General features: G+C 43.8%; 1 protein-coding gene across 2 annotated transcripts in view; it reads right to left on the reverse strand.

The window, feature by feature from the left end:
* The window catches only part of NOL8 (nucleolar protein 8), a 43292-nt gene that overhangs the window by 2176 nt on the left and 26050 nt on the right, over positions 1 to 15066 (reverse strand). The window contains exons 13-16 of one of the 2 annotated variants that reach the window (XM_066257453.1): positions 11762 to 12018; positions 9080 to 9206; positions 6992 to 7062; positions 248 to 327 (exon numbers count right to left, since the gene is read on the reverse strand). In XM_066257453.1, coding sequence (XP_066113550.1) covers positions 248 to 327; positions 6992 to 7062; positions 9080 to 9206; positions 11762 to 12018 — 535 coding nt within the window. Of the gene's footprint in view, positions 1 to 247; positions 331 to 6991; positions 7063 to 9079; positions 9207 to 11761; positions 12019 to 15066 lie in introns of both variants that reach the window. The other variant, XM_066257452.1, reaches the window with a different exon arrangement.

Below are 15066 nucleotides of genomic sequence, written 5' to 3' on the forward strand. Positions count from 1 at the left end.
GTGTTGACTGGGCAAGCCCAGGGTTTCGAACCACTGACCTCAGTGTTCCAGTCAACACTTTATCCACTGTGCCACCACAGGTCATGCCAGCATCATTAATTCTGAGTGTTTATATCATGTTCTCAATTGTCATCCTTTCTGTCTTAAGTTTCATACCTTTTCCCATATTCTTACACAAGGTACATATTAAAACAAAGATAACATCATATCTATTTATGGAAGACAATTTCAAAATACAATTACTCACCATACGCAAGTTGTTTGTTCTGGCCTCCCAAGAATGCCTACTAATATTACCTCCCATTCCTTTCCAGAATAAGTCAGAACCTGCTAGGGGAAGATAAAAAAAGATAAGGCAACAAATTAATACCAAATAGGATAATATTCTAGTGCTGGCCATATTAAGGTCTTTAATCCTAGTTAAGACTTCCCTACCCCACTCAATTTATGCTAATTTCATTTTATTAATTTTCATATTATTTTTTATTTTTCTTTTTTTTAATTTTTTAATTTTTAATTTTATTTATTCATTTTTAGAGAGGAGAGAGAGAGAGAGGAGAGAGAGACAGAGAGAGAGAAGGCGGGAGGAGCTGGAAGCATCAACTCCCATATGTGCCTTGACCAGGCAAGCCCAGGGTTTTGAACCGGCGACCTCAGCATTTCCAGGTCGATGCTTTATCCACTGCGCCACCACAGGTCAGGCCTATTTTTTATTTTTCAATTACAGTTGATATATTAGTTTCAGGTATACACCCCGGGATTAAACATTACATAACTTAATGATCATCCTGATAAATCTTGTACCTTTATGACAACAGTTATTAGAATTTCATTGACTATTTCCTATGGTGTACTTCACATTCCCATGACAATCCTGTGACGTATTTGTACTTCTTAATCCCCTCACCTGTTTCATCCATCACCCCCAAACTCCCATTTGGAAACCACCAGAATGTTCTCTGATGAGTGACTATTTCTGTTCTTCTTGTTTTATTTTTTTAGATTCAAATGTTGATAGGTATGTATTTATTGCATTTTATTGTTCCTAGTTTGGGTTTTTTTCTCCTTCTTAAAGTAGACCTTTTAACATTTCATGTAATGCTGATTTGGTGGAGATGAACTCCTTCAACTTTATTTTGGGCTTTTTTTTTTTTCTGAAGTGAGAAGTGGGAAAGCAGAGAAACTCCCGCATGCACCCAACCAGGATCCACCCAGCATGCCCACTAGGGGGCAATGCTCTGCACATCTGGGGCGTTGCTCTGTTGCATCTAGAGCCATTCTAGCGCCTGAGGTGGAGGCCATAGAGCCATCCTCAGTGCCTGGGGCCAACTTTGCTCCAGGATCCTTGGTTGTGGACGGGTGTAGATAGATACAGACAGAAAGAAGAGGAGGAGGAATGGAGAAGCAAATGCGCGCTTCTCCTATGTGCCCTGGCCTGGAACTGAACCTGGGACTTCCACATGCTGGTCCCATGCTCTACCACTGAGCCAACTGGCCAGGGCTGGAAAGCTCTTTACATATGCCCTTCAATTCTAAATGATGGCCTTGCTGGGTAGATTTAAATAATTGTGGTTGCAGGTTTGTGCTTTTCATCATCACTTTGAATATTTCTTGCCAATCCCTTCTGGTGTGCAGAGTTTCTGTTGACAAATCAGTTGACAGTGTTATGGGAACTCCCTTGTAGGAAACTAAGTGCTTTTCTTTCACAGCTTTTAAGATTCTCTGTCTTTATTTTTTAATGTTTATTTTATTGATTTTAAAGAAAGGGAGAGAGCAGGAAAGAGACACCTGTTCCTGTATGTGCCCCACCAGGGAATCGAACTGGCAATCTGCTTTAGGATGACGGTCTAACCCTCTGAGCCATCTGGCCAGGGCTTTATTTTAATCATGATGTGTCTTGGTGTGGGCCTCTTGTTTGGGATTCTCTGTGCTACCTGGACTTGTATGTCTATTTCCTTCACCAAATTATAACAATTATTATTTATATTATAATAAATTATTTCATATTATAAAATTAAAATATAAAATGTTTTATACAAAACAAAATATGAAATTACTATTTATTAAATATATTTGTACTACTTATTATTCATTATTATAAAAAACTGTCATTATTTTTCCAAATAGATTTTCAATTTTTTGCTCTCTCCCTCCCTCCTGGCATCTGCATAAGGTGAATGTTGGTATGCTTGAAGTTGCCCCAGAGACTCCTTTCATATTCTCAATTTCTTGGGTTCTTTTTTCTGTTTTGCTTAGGTGTTTTTTGCTCTTTATATTCCAAATTGCTGTTTTTGTCTTGGCTTCATCTACTCTTGTTGATTCTCTATAAATTACTCTTTTTTAAAAATTTTATTTATTTCTTTTTTACAGAGACAGAGAGTGAGACAGAGAGAGGGATAGACAGGGACAGACAGGAACGGAGAGAGATGAGAAGCATCAATCATTAGTTTTTGGCCCTGGCCGGTTGGCTCAGCGGTACAGCGTCGGCCTGGCATGCGGAGGACCCGGGTTCGATTCCTGGCCAGGGCACATAGGAGAAGCGCCCATTTGCTTCTCCACCCCCACCCCCTCCTTCCTCTCTGTCTCTCTCTTCCCCTCCCGCAGCCAAGGCTCCATTGGAGCAAAGATAGCCTGGGCGCTGGGGATGGCTCCTTGGCCTCTGCCCCAGGCGCTAGAGTGGCTCTGGCTGTGGCAGAGCAACACCCCGGAGGGGCAGAGCATCGCCCCCTGGTGGGCAGAGCATCGCCCCTGGTGGGCGTGCCGGGTGGATCCCGGTCGGGTGCATGCGGGAGTCTGTCTGACTGTCTCTCCCCGTTTCCAGCTTCAGAAAAATACAAAAAAAAAAAAAAAAAAAATCATTAGTTTTTCATTGCACGGTGCAACACCTTAGTTGTTCATTGATTGCTTCCTCATATGTGCCTTGACCGCGGACCTTCAGCCAACCAAGTAACCCCTTGCTGGAGCCAGCGACCTTGGGCTCAAGCTGGCGACCCGGGGTCTCGAACCTGGGTCCTGTGCATACCAGTCTGATGCACCATTTACTGCGCCACTGCCCAGTCAGGCATATAAATTACTCTTCATTTCAGTTAGTGTATCCTTTATTTTCTGACTGGTTCTTTTTTATGTTTTCCTTGTCCTTTATTATGCTGTTGAAAATTCATCTAATCTTCCCTAAGTTCAGTGAGCATCCCTATAACCAGTATTTTTTTAAATTATTTTTTTACTTTTATTTTTTACAGAGACAGAGAGTGAGTCAGAGAGAGGGATAGACAGGGACAGACAGGAACAGAGAGAGATGAGAAGCATCAATCATTAGTTTTTCATTGCACGTTGCAACACCTTAGTTGTTCATTGATTGCTTTCTCATATGTGCCTTGACCACGGGCGGGCCTTCAGCAGACCGAGCAGCCCCTGCTGGAGCCAGAGACCTTGGGCTCAAGCTGGTGGGCTTTTGCTCAAACCAGATGAGGCTGCGCTCAAGTTGGCGACCTCGGAGTCTCGAACCTGGGTCCTCTGCATCCCAGTCCGACACTATCCACTGCGCCACCACCTGGTCAGGCTATAACCAGTATTTTGAACTCTGCATCTACATTGTCTTCATTTGGTTTAGTTTTTTTTTTTTTTTTTTTTTTTTTTTGTGTGTGTGAGAGAGAGAGAGAAAGAAAGACAGATAGGGACAGACAGGAAGGGAGAGAGATGAGAAGCATCATTGCAGCACCTTAACTGTTCATTGATTGCTTTTTTCTTTTTTTTTTGTATTTTTCCGAAGTTGGAAACAGGGAGGCAGTCAGATAAGACTCCCGCATGCGCCCGACTGGGATCCACCCGGCATGCCCACCAGGGGGCAATGCTCTTCCCATCTTGGGGCGTCGCTCTGCCGCAATCAGAGCCATTCTAGTGCCTGAGGCAGAGGCCACAGAGCCATCCTCAGTGCCCGGGTCATCTTTGCTCCAAAGGAGCCTTGGCTGCGGGAGAGGAAGAGAGAGACAGAGAGGGAGGGGTAGAAAAGCAGATGGGCGCTTCTCCTGTGTGCCCTGGCCGGGAATTGAACCCGGGACTCCTGCACACCAGGCCGATGCTCTACCACTGAGCCAACCGGCCAGGGTCATTGATTGCTTTCTCATATGTGCCTTGACCAGTGTGGGCTATAGCAGACTGAGTGACCCCTTGCCTGAACCAGATGAGCCCGTGCTCAAGCCGGCAACCTTGAGGTCTTTTTTTTTTTTTTTTTTTTTTTTTTGTATTTTCCTGAAGCTGGAAATGGGGAGAGACAGTCAAGACAGACTCCGCATGCGCCCGACCGGGATCCACCCGGCACGCCCACCAGGGGCGAAGCTCTGCCCACCAGGGGGCGATGCTCTGCCCCTCCGGGGGGTCGCTCTGCTGCGACCAGAGCCACTCTAGCGCCTGGGGCAGAGGCCAAGGAGCCATCCCCAGCGCCTGGGCCATCTTTGCTCCAATGGAGCCTTGGCTGCAGGAGGGGAAGAGAGAGACAGAGAGGAAGGAGGGGGGTAGAGAAGCAAATGGGCGCTTCTCCTGTGTGCCCTGGCCGGGAATCGAACCCGGGTCCCCCGCACGCCAGGCCAACGCTCTACCGCTGAGCCAACCGGCCAGGGCCAACCTTGAGGTCTTAAACCTGGGTCCTCTGCATTCCAGTCTGTCGTTCTACCAACTGCTTCACCGCCTGATCAGGCATATTTAGTTTTTTTCTGGAGTTTTGTTCTGTTCTTCCACTTGGGACATGCTTCTTTGTCTTTCTCATTTTGGCAGCCTCCTCGTGTTTGTTTTTATGTATTCAATAGAGCTGCTACATGTCCCACACATGCGGATGGCCCTATGTAGTAGGGGTGGGGTCCAGTGGCATAGCACCTAAGCTGGGCACTCCAGGTGTATCTCCCCACCCCTGGGTGTGCTGTATATACCCTCCTACTGTAGCTGAGCCTTGATTACTGTTGGCACATGAATGACAGATTAACCTCCAGGTTGATCTGCTACAGGACAGGCTTTGGCCACCGCAGAGGATGAGCTGTGCCATGGCCCACCCAACGAGCAACACTTACTGCAGTGGGGCTCTGGTGCCCACCAAGTCTGCCCATTGAGTGTGTTGCTTATGGAAATAGCTGGGCAGTGCTCTGGGGTAGTCTGAACTATTTACTGGGCATTGCTGACTTTGGGGCTTCCTAGGTGGTACAGGCCAAGTCTGATACCACCTGTTTTCTGCCCGGGCCACCCAGCATGAACTACAAAGAGATCAGCAGATGGTGATACTTGTGCTGTGTATGGAGATGCGCAGGGGAAGCCAAAGTGCAAACCAAGGGTGGCTATTGCTAGTGCCCGGGCTGGGCCAATTAGTGAGAGGTCCTGGGCATGCTGAGGCCAGATACTGCTTGTTTGAGAAATTTTAAGAAAATCTGAAGCCAGTGATCACACCAAGATAGGCCACTGGTATGGAAAAGCCACTGGAAACAGCTTGGGTGGGTCTGTAAGTTGGGTGGGGCCCAGCCTCAGGGATTTCTCAGGGTGGGGCAAACTGTGTGAGCCAGGTTGACAGAGTCTCAGATATGGCACCCTCTGTGTGCAAAGGGTTTATCAAGGGAAAAATGACCTCTGTCATTTCTGTCTGGGAGAAAGCTGCCTCTCCAGCACTCAGATGCCAGACAATTCAGTTCCTGTCCCTGCATTCCTGGTGCCTTTCAAGCTGATGCCCTAGTGCTGGAGCTCTGAGGGAATGAGTCTGAGTAAGTCTGTGTGTGTTCCCTTTAAGAAGAACTGCCTAGGACTCTAGCAGCCCTTTGTCTCACAATCCCCCCTGGTTTTTACAGCCAGAAGTTATGTAGACTTCTCTTCCTGGAACTGCAACCCTGGGCTGGGGGGCCTGGTATAGGGCTGTGACCCCTTGCTACTCAAGGACTTCCATAGCTGAGATATCCTTCCTGACTTATCTGCCACATGTGTGTGGGACCAGCCTACTTAAAGCCCCCACCCCTCCCTTCAGTGTGAATGTGGCTCTTTACATCCTTAGTTGTAGGACTTCCATTCAGCTAGATTTCAGGTGGTTCTGAATGATGGCAGTACTGTAGTTTAGCTGTATTTCTGATGTGGTTGTGAGAGGATGTGAGTGCTGCCTTCACTAGGCCGCCATCTAAACTGAAAAATTATAGGCGTTATCTGGGCCCCCCTGGGGCAGTGACTGTGGTCCAGAGGTGCTCAAAATCTGTGGGTGCAGCCTTCCCTTCCATAGCTGGAAGGATTAAGGCTAATTTTCAAAATATTATTTAAAAAAATGACAACATAGAACTGCTAGGAGTTTTGTTTATATACCATTTACTATTACACAATTTGGTTTATGTTTATGCTAGGTTGTAAGAAATGAGGAAGCCTGACCAGGCGGTGGCGCAGTAGATAGAGTGTTGGATTGGGATGCAGAGGACCCAGGTTCAAGACCCCGAGGTTGCCAGCTTGAGTGCAGGCTCATCTGGTTTGAGCAAAGCTCACCAGATTGGACCCAGGGTTGCTGGTTAGAGCAAGGGGTTACTTGGTCTGCTGAAGGCCTACAGTCAAGGCACATATGAGAAAGCAATCAATGAACAACTAAGGTGTCGCAACGAAAAACTGATGATTGATGCTTCTCATCCCTTACCGTTCTTGTCTGTCTGTCCCTATCTATCCCTCTCTCTGTCTCTGTAAAAAAAAAAAAAAAGAAAATGAGGAATTTACCAACATCCTCAGAATTTTCACAGGGACTTTTACCATCTAAGCAACTCCCCGAAACAAAACAAGCCTTTGCTGATGATAACAGCTGAGTGCACGAGGTGGTGAGTAGGAGCTCTCAGCTGTCCAGAGCTTTACAAGTCTACATGCATCAGTCTAATACAGAGGGCTAAATCACATGACATTAAAGAGATTCAGAATGTTTGCCAAAGATTCTCTCACTTGCACATTCTGCAATCAATAACATGTTTTGAAGCATTTAATGAGAAAATAGACTTACCATGAAGTCTTTCATCGTTCTTAGAAAAAAAGAAAAATCTAGTGGTCTCTTTCTCAGGTAATGATACTTCTCTGGGGAGAGAGAGAGGAAAAGAGAGATTGGTTGGTTAATTACTATATTTAAGAAAAAATGTTTAGCCTGACCAGGTGGTGGGGCAGTGGATAGAGCGTCGGACTGGGATGTGGAGAACCCAGGTTCAAGACCCGAGGTTGTCAGCTTGAGTGCGGGCTCATCTGTTTGGGGCTTTTGAACAAAAGCTCACCAGCTTGGACCCAAGGTCACTGGCTTCAGCAACGAGTTACTCAGTCTGCTGAAAGCCCATGGTCAAGGCACCTATGAGAAAGCAATCAATGAACAACTAAGGTGTTGCAATGAAAAACTGATGATTGATGTTTCTCATCTCTCTTCGTTCCTGTCTGTCTGTCCCTATCTATCCCTCTCTCTCTGACTCTCTCTTTAAAAAAAAAAAGAAGAAGAGGCCCTGGCCGGTTGGCTCAGTGGTAGAGCGTCGGCCTGGCGTGCAAGGGGCCCCGGGTTCGATTCCCGGCCAGGGCACACAGGAGAAGCGCCCATCTACTTCTCCACCCCTCCCCCTCTCCTTCCTCTCTGTCTCTCTCTTCCCTTCCCTCAGCAAGGCTCCATTGGAGCAAAGATGGCCTGGGTGCTGGGGATGGCTCCTTATCCTCTGCCCCAGGCGCTAGAGTGGCTCTGGTCGCAATAGAGCGACGCCCAGAGGGGCAGAGCATCGCCCCCTGGTGGGCAGAGCGTTGCCCCCTGGTGGGTGTGCCAGGTGGATCCCGGTCGGGCGCATGCGGGAGTCTGTCTGTGTCTCCCCGTTTCCAGCTTCGGAAAAATACAAAAAAAAAAAAAAAAGAAGAAGAAGAAATGTTTAGCCTGCCCAGGCAGTGGTGCAGTGGATAGAGCGTTGGCCTGGGAAGCAGAGGATCCAGCTTTAAAATCCTGAGGTCACCGGCTTGGAGTGCGGGTTCACCAGCCTGAGTGTGGGGTTGCTGGTTTGAGTGTGAGACCATAGACATGACCCTATGGTTGCCAGCTTGAAGCCCAAGGTTGAGGGCTAGCACAAGGGGTCACTGGCTCGGCTGGAGCCCCCTGGTCAAGGCACATATGAGAAAGCAATCAATAAACAACTAAGGTACCACAATGAACTGATGCTTATCTCTTTCCTTTCCTGTCTGTCCCTTCTGTCCTCCCCCATCTCTTGCTAAAAGGAAAAAAAAAAGAGAAATGTTTACATTGAAAATATAAATGAACTATCCCTAAAACAGATTCGCTTTGAGTTTTGCTTATTTTGCTGAGTTAGTGATCCCATGCTCTTTCTATTCAACATTCTTTTATCTAAAGTGTTGGTAACAACCTGACCAGGCGGTGGCGCAGTGGATAGAGTGTTGGACTGGGATGCGGAACGATCCAGGTTCGAGACCCCGAGGTCGCCAGCTTGAGCGTAGGCTCATCTGGCTTGAGCAAATGGCTCTAGCAGGGGGTTACTCGGTCTGCTGAAGGCCCATGGTCAAGGCACATATGAGAAAGCAATCAATGAGCAACTAAGGTGTTGCAATGAAAAACTGATGATTGATGCTTCTCATCTCTCTCCGTTCCTGTCTGTCTGTCCCTATCTATCTCTCTCACTGATTCTCTCTCTGTCCCTATAAAAAAATAAAATTGAAAAAAAAAAAAATAAAGTGTTGGTAACAAAGACATGTTTAAATACAATTTCTTTCCTCCCCTCCCAGGTTGCTGGCACTTGTACACTACCATTGCCACTCCATTAGCCATGAGGTGGCAGCCAGCCAGCTGCAGCATCCTCTTTGCAGAAAAGGGACTTCAGTGTCAGACTCCCTTCCTCATGCATGTCACAGCTCCCACCCAGTGCTATCCCGATCTCAAGAAAAGGAAATATGTTCCCCATTACAAAAAAGGCTACTGAACTCTCTAAATACTATAAAGTGACAGAAGAAAATTAAGTTGACTTGAAAATATAAGCTTAGACACTTCTAGAATATTTTAAAGCATGTCTAACTCAGCTATTACAAATTATGATGTATACCTGTATAGAAATAATTTTCTTACCCAGGGCTGGCCGTTTTGTCATCTGTTTCTTCAGCAACATCTTCCTCTTCTGAACTGCTGTCCTGGAAACGAGGGGCTCCCTGCCAGGCAGTCTTACAAGGTTTCACTGTCTCAACTTTATAGGTCTCTATATATCAATGACAATAAAAGATGACAGAATTGTAACTAATAACCAAGTATTTCTGAACATGCTCATTTGATTTACCATGTTAGCATATCTCTACATTTATTTTCTTTTAAAAAAAGATTTATTGATTTTTAGAGAGAGGAGAGAAAGAACAGGGGGAAGGAGCAGGAAGCATCATCTCACAGCTATTTCTCATATGTGCCTTGATCAGGCAAACCCAGGGTTTCAGCGACCTCAGCATTCCAGGTCGATGATGTATCCACTGTGCCAGCACAGGTCAGACTATATTTATTATCTCTTAATTATTAATCAAAAATAGGTACTATCTTTTCAAGATTTTCAAATACTAATTGAGAAAAGCTACTATCAACTTTTTTTGGCATTGCTAGGGTAATCTGATAGGAATATAGGCATATTGTAAAAAGATATAAAATCTTTGGGTGATGAGTATGCAACAGAATTAAATGACAAGATAACCTGGACATGTTTTCTTTGAATATATGTACCTTGATTTATTGATGTCACCCCATTAAAATAAAAATTTATTTTTAAAAAAATTAAAAAAATATATATAAAAAATAGCAATTTGTAAATGGGCAATATAAACAAACAAACAAAATAAACAAACAAAAAAAACCCTACCCTGTCTGGTTGGCTTAATGGTAGAGCTTCGAGCTGGAATGTGGATGTCCCGGTCAGGGCACACAGGAGAAGCGACCATCTGCTTCTCCTTCCCTCTGCTCCTCCCTTCTCTCTCTTCCCCTCTAACAGCTACGGCTTGGTTAAAGCAAGTCGGCCCCGGGCGCTGAGGATAGCTCCATGGCCTCGCCTCAGGCACTAAAATATTGATAACTTGGTTGCTGAGCAATAGAGCAATGCCTCCCCCACCTCATGGGCAGAGCATTAGTCCCATTGGGGCTTGCTAGATGGATCCCAGTTGGGGCGCATGCAGGAGTCTGTCTCTCTGCCTCCACATCCTCACTTAAGAAAAAAAAAGTAAGTGTGGCACTTGTGCTAGCATGAGAAGCCTTAAGAGAACACAATGTAGTGAAAGCAGGTTTCCCTCCTACTTACTCATAAGTGAAAAAAGGTACATATGTGTACATTTTCAATTTCCAAAATCTCTTTCTAGAACTGCTAAAAGAGCTACTGATATTAGAGGTGGACAGTCACCTCACTTGTTCCCAGATTTCCTAAGTACTTGAAGCACATCTCTTAGGTTCTGAGGTGTCTTAGTCTTTATTTCATGACCAATTTCGCCTGGTGATGGCACAGTGGATAGAGCGCCAACCTGGAATGCTAAGGTCGCTGGTTGGAAACCTTGGGCTTGCCTGCAACCAATGACAGCTATACTGAAGCAACTACTTCTTGTTCCCTGCCCCCTCCTCTCTGTAAAATCAATAAATCTTAGGAGGGGAATAAAAAAACCAATTTCTCACACTTCGCTCTCCATGTTAGAATTATAGTCAATATCCCTATCATGCTACCTCTGCTCCATACTTTAGAACTTAACCGTGGTACTACAATGGAGAACACAGGAAGGATAATGTGATAAGAGCACATACTATATTGTGTCTTATTAAGAACAATATTTGACCCTGGATGGATATAGCTCGATTAGTTAGAACGTCTCACCAAAGCACAGATGTTGCTGGTTCGATCCCCGGTCAGGGCACATATAGGAACATACCAGTGTTCTTGTCTCTCTCTCCCATCCTCTCTCTTCCAAATCAATAATAATAATAAAAAGAATAACATTTGAAAAACTAGATTGTTGTACTTCTTGTTGGAGTACCACAGAGCTGGCATTTAACACTGAACAGCTAAACACATGGGTGCTATTTTAAATGCTGATCTTTAAAGTAGAAGCTGTTGTAGTTAGGTGTGCATATACTCCCCTATATGGGTATATCCTACTTTTTAAAACAAAGTTCCAGAAAAGCTGCACTTCCACTGTAAACTCTAGGTGAAGAGCAGCCCCTAAGGAACAGGTGTTTTTAACTTCTGTACCATACTGGCCGTTAGAGGACCTTCCTAAGTGGAATGCAAAACTGTATACATTGGTATTAGTACTTTTCTTTAGGTTCTGCCAAATCTTCAAGGATAAAGTTTGAAACAACTGGTATATTGATAAAATAGCACATCTGCAAAAAGCCAAGGTTATTAATTTCTTTCACTTCCCTACCATATAGCACTGGCTTTCCATAAGCCATGGCTTCTCCAAATGCATTTCAGATATGAAGCTATTTAAATATATGATATACTATACTTCTTCATGACTATTTTTTGTCTACTCAACAGAAGGGATGCTGCACATTATTTTCTACCTCCCCTCACATGGCTACAAGTTTGCTCACTTAAAGCAGAAACAATGTTTTGCTGTTGAACACAACTCCAGGAACTGCATTCATGGTTGTGTAATATCGAACCTCATATTATGTATCTAGGTGAATAAAGAATTTTTTCTACAGCTTATGTTAAATCAGTATATTTAATGTAGACTCAGTCAATTAAGTTTAGATTGCCCAGAATAAAATAGTTTAAAAAAAAAGTACCTTGTTTTACATCTTTTGTGTCTGAATCAAAAAAGGAAAAGGTGAACCCGCCAGGCTGCTCAGCCCCGGTCAGCAGAGCTGCAGGGTCATGGATCTCCTTGGCTTCTTCTCCATCACAGTTCTCGTCTTCTTTTTCATTGACATCTTTTGTAGTTTGAAATATTTCCTTTAAATCCATAGTGATGTTATAATACATTTCTTTAGACACCACAGGTAGCTTCTCAGCTTCCTCCCTTTTTTTCTTTCGCTTTGCTTTACTGCATTGACAGAGACATGTGAAGCACAATGAAAATCAATTTTTTTGGACAATTTCCAGAAATCAAGAAAGGAAAATAACATAGATAACTCTAATTCCATCCTTTCAAAAACCAGTAGGATCCACATATATAAAACCCTACTCACAACAGCAGAATCTTGACCAGTAAGCTTTTATACATAAAACACTGTCAAAAAGCTCCAAGTAGCAAATACCCTATCTCTTTTCCTCTTAACTACAATTCAGAAATTACACCTAAGATATTAGTGGTAAGAAAACGCACAACCACAATACACCCGTTTCCTCATCTGCTAAACATACATGTTAAAGACCTTTCTAGGTTCTAAAATTATTAATTTTACAAAACTGGCATAAAAGGATTTAATTATAATTATGTTTAGGAATGAATGTTAAATATGCTAAGTCCAGTTTGTTTTGGAATGAAAATTTTATATTATCATAAATCTGCTCTATATTTAGGAATGTGCTTTTCTTTTTGATCTTAGATAAAAAGTTATATGGCAGTTTCCAATATCAGTTTTTAGCTAATAAAAGATTAAAATCCTTTCATATTAGAGTTGAATCCATGTAAGAGCAGTTATCAGGCCAAAATTCTAACTGTATTACCTTAAATAGTAAGCGAACAAGATGTTGTAAATCAGTAGTCCCCAACCTTATTTGGGCCACGGACCAGTTTAATGTCAGAAAAGATTTTCATGGACCAGCCTTTAGGGTGGGACGGATAAATGTATCACGTGACCCAGACAAGCGTCAAGAGTGAGTCTTAGACGAATGTAACAGGGGAATCTGGTCATTTTTTAAAAATAAAACATCGTTCAAGATTTAAATATAAATAAAATGGAAATAATGTAAGTTATTTATTCCTTCTCTGCGAACTGGTACCAAATGGCCCATGGACCGCTACCGGTCCGTGGCCCGGGGGGTTGGGGACCACGGTCCTAAATGATCATCTTATTGGTGGAGACTATCTCACAGTGAAAAAATTTTAACATTTACAACTTAGCCACAATGTAAGACAGCTATGCCTTCTCTGAAAGCAAATTCTATTAAAAAAAAAAAATGGTGTCCTTTGTTTGGACAGGTCCAAGTGATTATCATTGAGCCATGATGTAGTGGTTTTAAAGTCGTCCAAAGATCCTGATGCTTTTCTCTAATAGGTGTGATGAATTCTTCTGCTCCTTGAGTGTGGGCTAAACTTGATTTCTTTAACTATAGAACAAGGCAATGTGATGGTGTGTGACTGACACCAGGGCCATAGAACGCTCTTTGGTTTTCTCCCTGCTCTCTCCATTTTCTAGCTTACCAGTTTGAGGGGAAGTATCTGCTATGTTTTGAGGGCACTCTAATAGCCAAGCGGACAGGCTTACAAGGCAAGGAACTGATGCTTCCTGCCGACGGCCATCTTGTGAGCAGATCTCAAGCCCTTATAGACTGCAGCCCTAGTTGACATCTTTGCTGCAATTCTGGAGAGTCTCTGAGCCAGAACTACCTAGTGAAGCACTCCCAAATTCCTGACATAAAGAAACTGGAATTCAAATTACTATTTGAAGTTTCAAGCTGTTAAGTTTTAGGGCAATTTATTTATTTATTTATTTTATTTTTTACAGAGGCAGAGATAGACAGGGACAGACAGTCAGGAATGGAGAGAGATGAGAAGCATCAATCATCAGTTTCTCGTTGCGCGTTGCGACTTCTTAGTTGTTCATTGATTGCTTTCTCACATGTGCCTTGACCGCGGGCCTTCAGCAGACTGAGTAACCCCCTGCTGGAGCCAGCGACCTTGGGTCTAAGCTGGTGAGCTCTTTGCTCAAGCCAGATGAGCCTGCGCTCAAGCTGGCGACCTTGGGGTCTCGAACCTGGGTCCTTCCGCATCCCAGTTCGACGCTCTATCCACTGCGCCACCACCTGGTCAGGCAGGGCAATTTTTTATATAGCAATACATAATTGATCCAGATTTTGGGATCTAGAAGTGGGGTACTGCTGTAACACAAACCTAAAATATAGGTGTGGTTTCAGAGTGTAAGCAATGGGCAGAAATTGGTAGGTTAGTGAGGGTGTCAGCAAAAGCCTGAAGAGCCTTAAAGAAACTACACGGCCATTGAGGAGGCTGCAGAAAAGTGAGGTGAATGCTCTTGGAAACTGGATGAAAGGATCCTTGCTATGTAGTGACAGAAAGTTTAGCAACACTGTCACCATTACTAATGGGGAAAGTAGGAAATGTACCTAATGAATAGATGATTTGATGACTGTGAATCTTCAGAAGACACATGACATGAGATTTAGTAACTGGCTTCTAGGCAAAGATCCGATCTAAGACTCTCAGAAAAATATGGTCTAAGGCAGGTGTTGGCAAATAGGCCAACTTCAGGCTGATGCCTATTTATGTAGGCATCACAAGTTAAGAACTAAAAAAAAAATTATTTATTCATTTTAGTGAGAGGAAGGGAGAGAAAGACAGGAACACTGATCTGTTTCTGTATGTGCCCTGACCAAGGATTGAACTGGCAACCTCTGTACTTCCAGACGACACTAACCAACCGAATTATCCGGCCAGGGCAAGTATATTTTTATAATTTAAAATGTTTGGGAAAAAGTAAAAGATGATTTTGTGACACTCACAAGTTATATATAACACACACGTCAGTGTCCTACTCAGTTTTATTGGAATGCATTTGACACAGAGGCAGAGTGGGATCACTGCAGCAGACCATCTAGCCTGCAAATCCCATAACACTTACTATCTGACCCTTACCAGAAAATCTGTATACTCCAGTCTGCATATAAAACGAAATCCTTTGCTAAGACATGACACACAGCATGAGTCTATGAAGGTCTGACTGAGGCTGCGTGGTCTGCTTCCAAGATGGCTCATTCACATGGTTGTTCGCCAGGTCACTATACTGATTGCCTATTAGCTTAAGTGCACTTCCCCTAAAGAAAGTGGCCCAAAGGAGAGAGAGGAGGAAGCCATAGTGTATTTTATGGCATAGTTTTAGAAATCACACAGTGACACACATCAGCCTTAACT

The sequence above is a fragment of the Saccopteryx bilineata genome, chromosome 2 (assembly GCF_036850765.1).
Source record: "Saccopteryx bilineata isolate mSacBil1 chromosome 2, mSacBil1_pri_phased_curated, whole genome shotgun sequence".
Taxonomy (NCBI): domain Eukaryota; kingdom Metazoa; phylum Chordata; class Mammalia; order Chiroptera; family Emballonuridae; genus Saccopteryx; species Saccopteryx bilineata.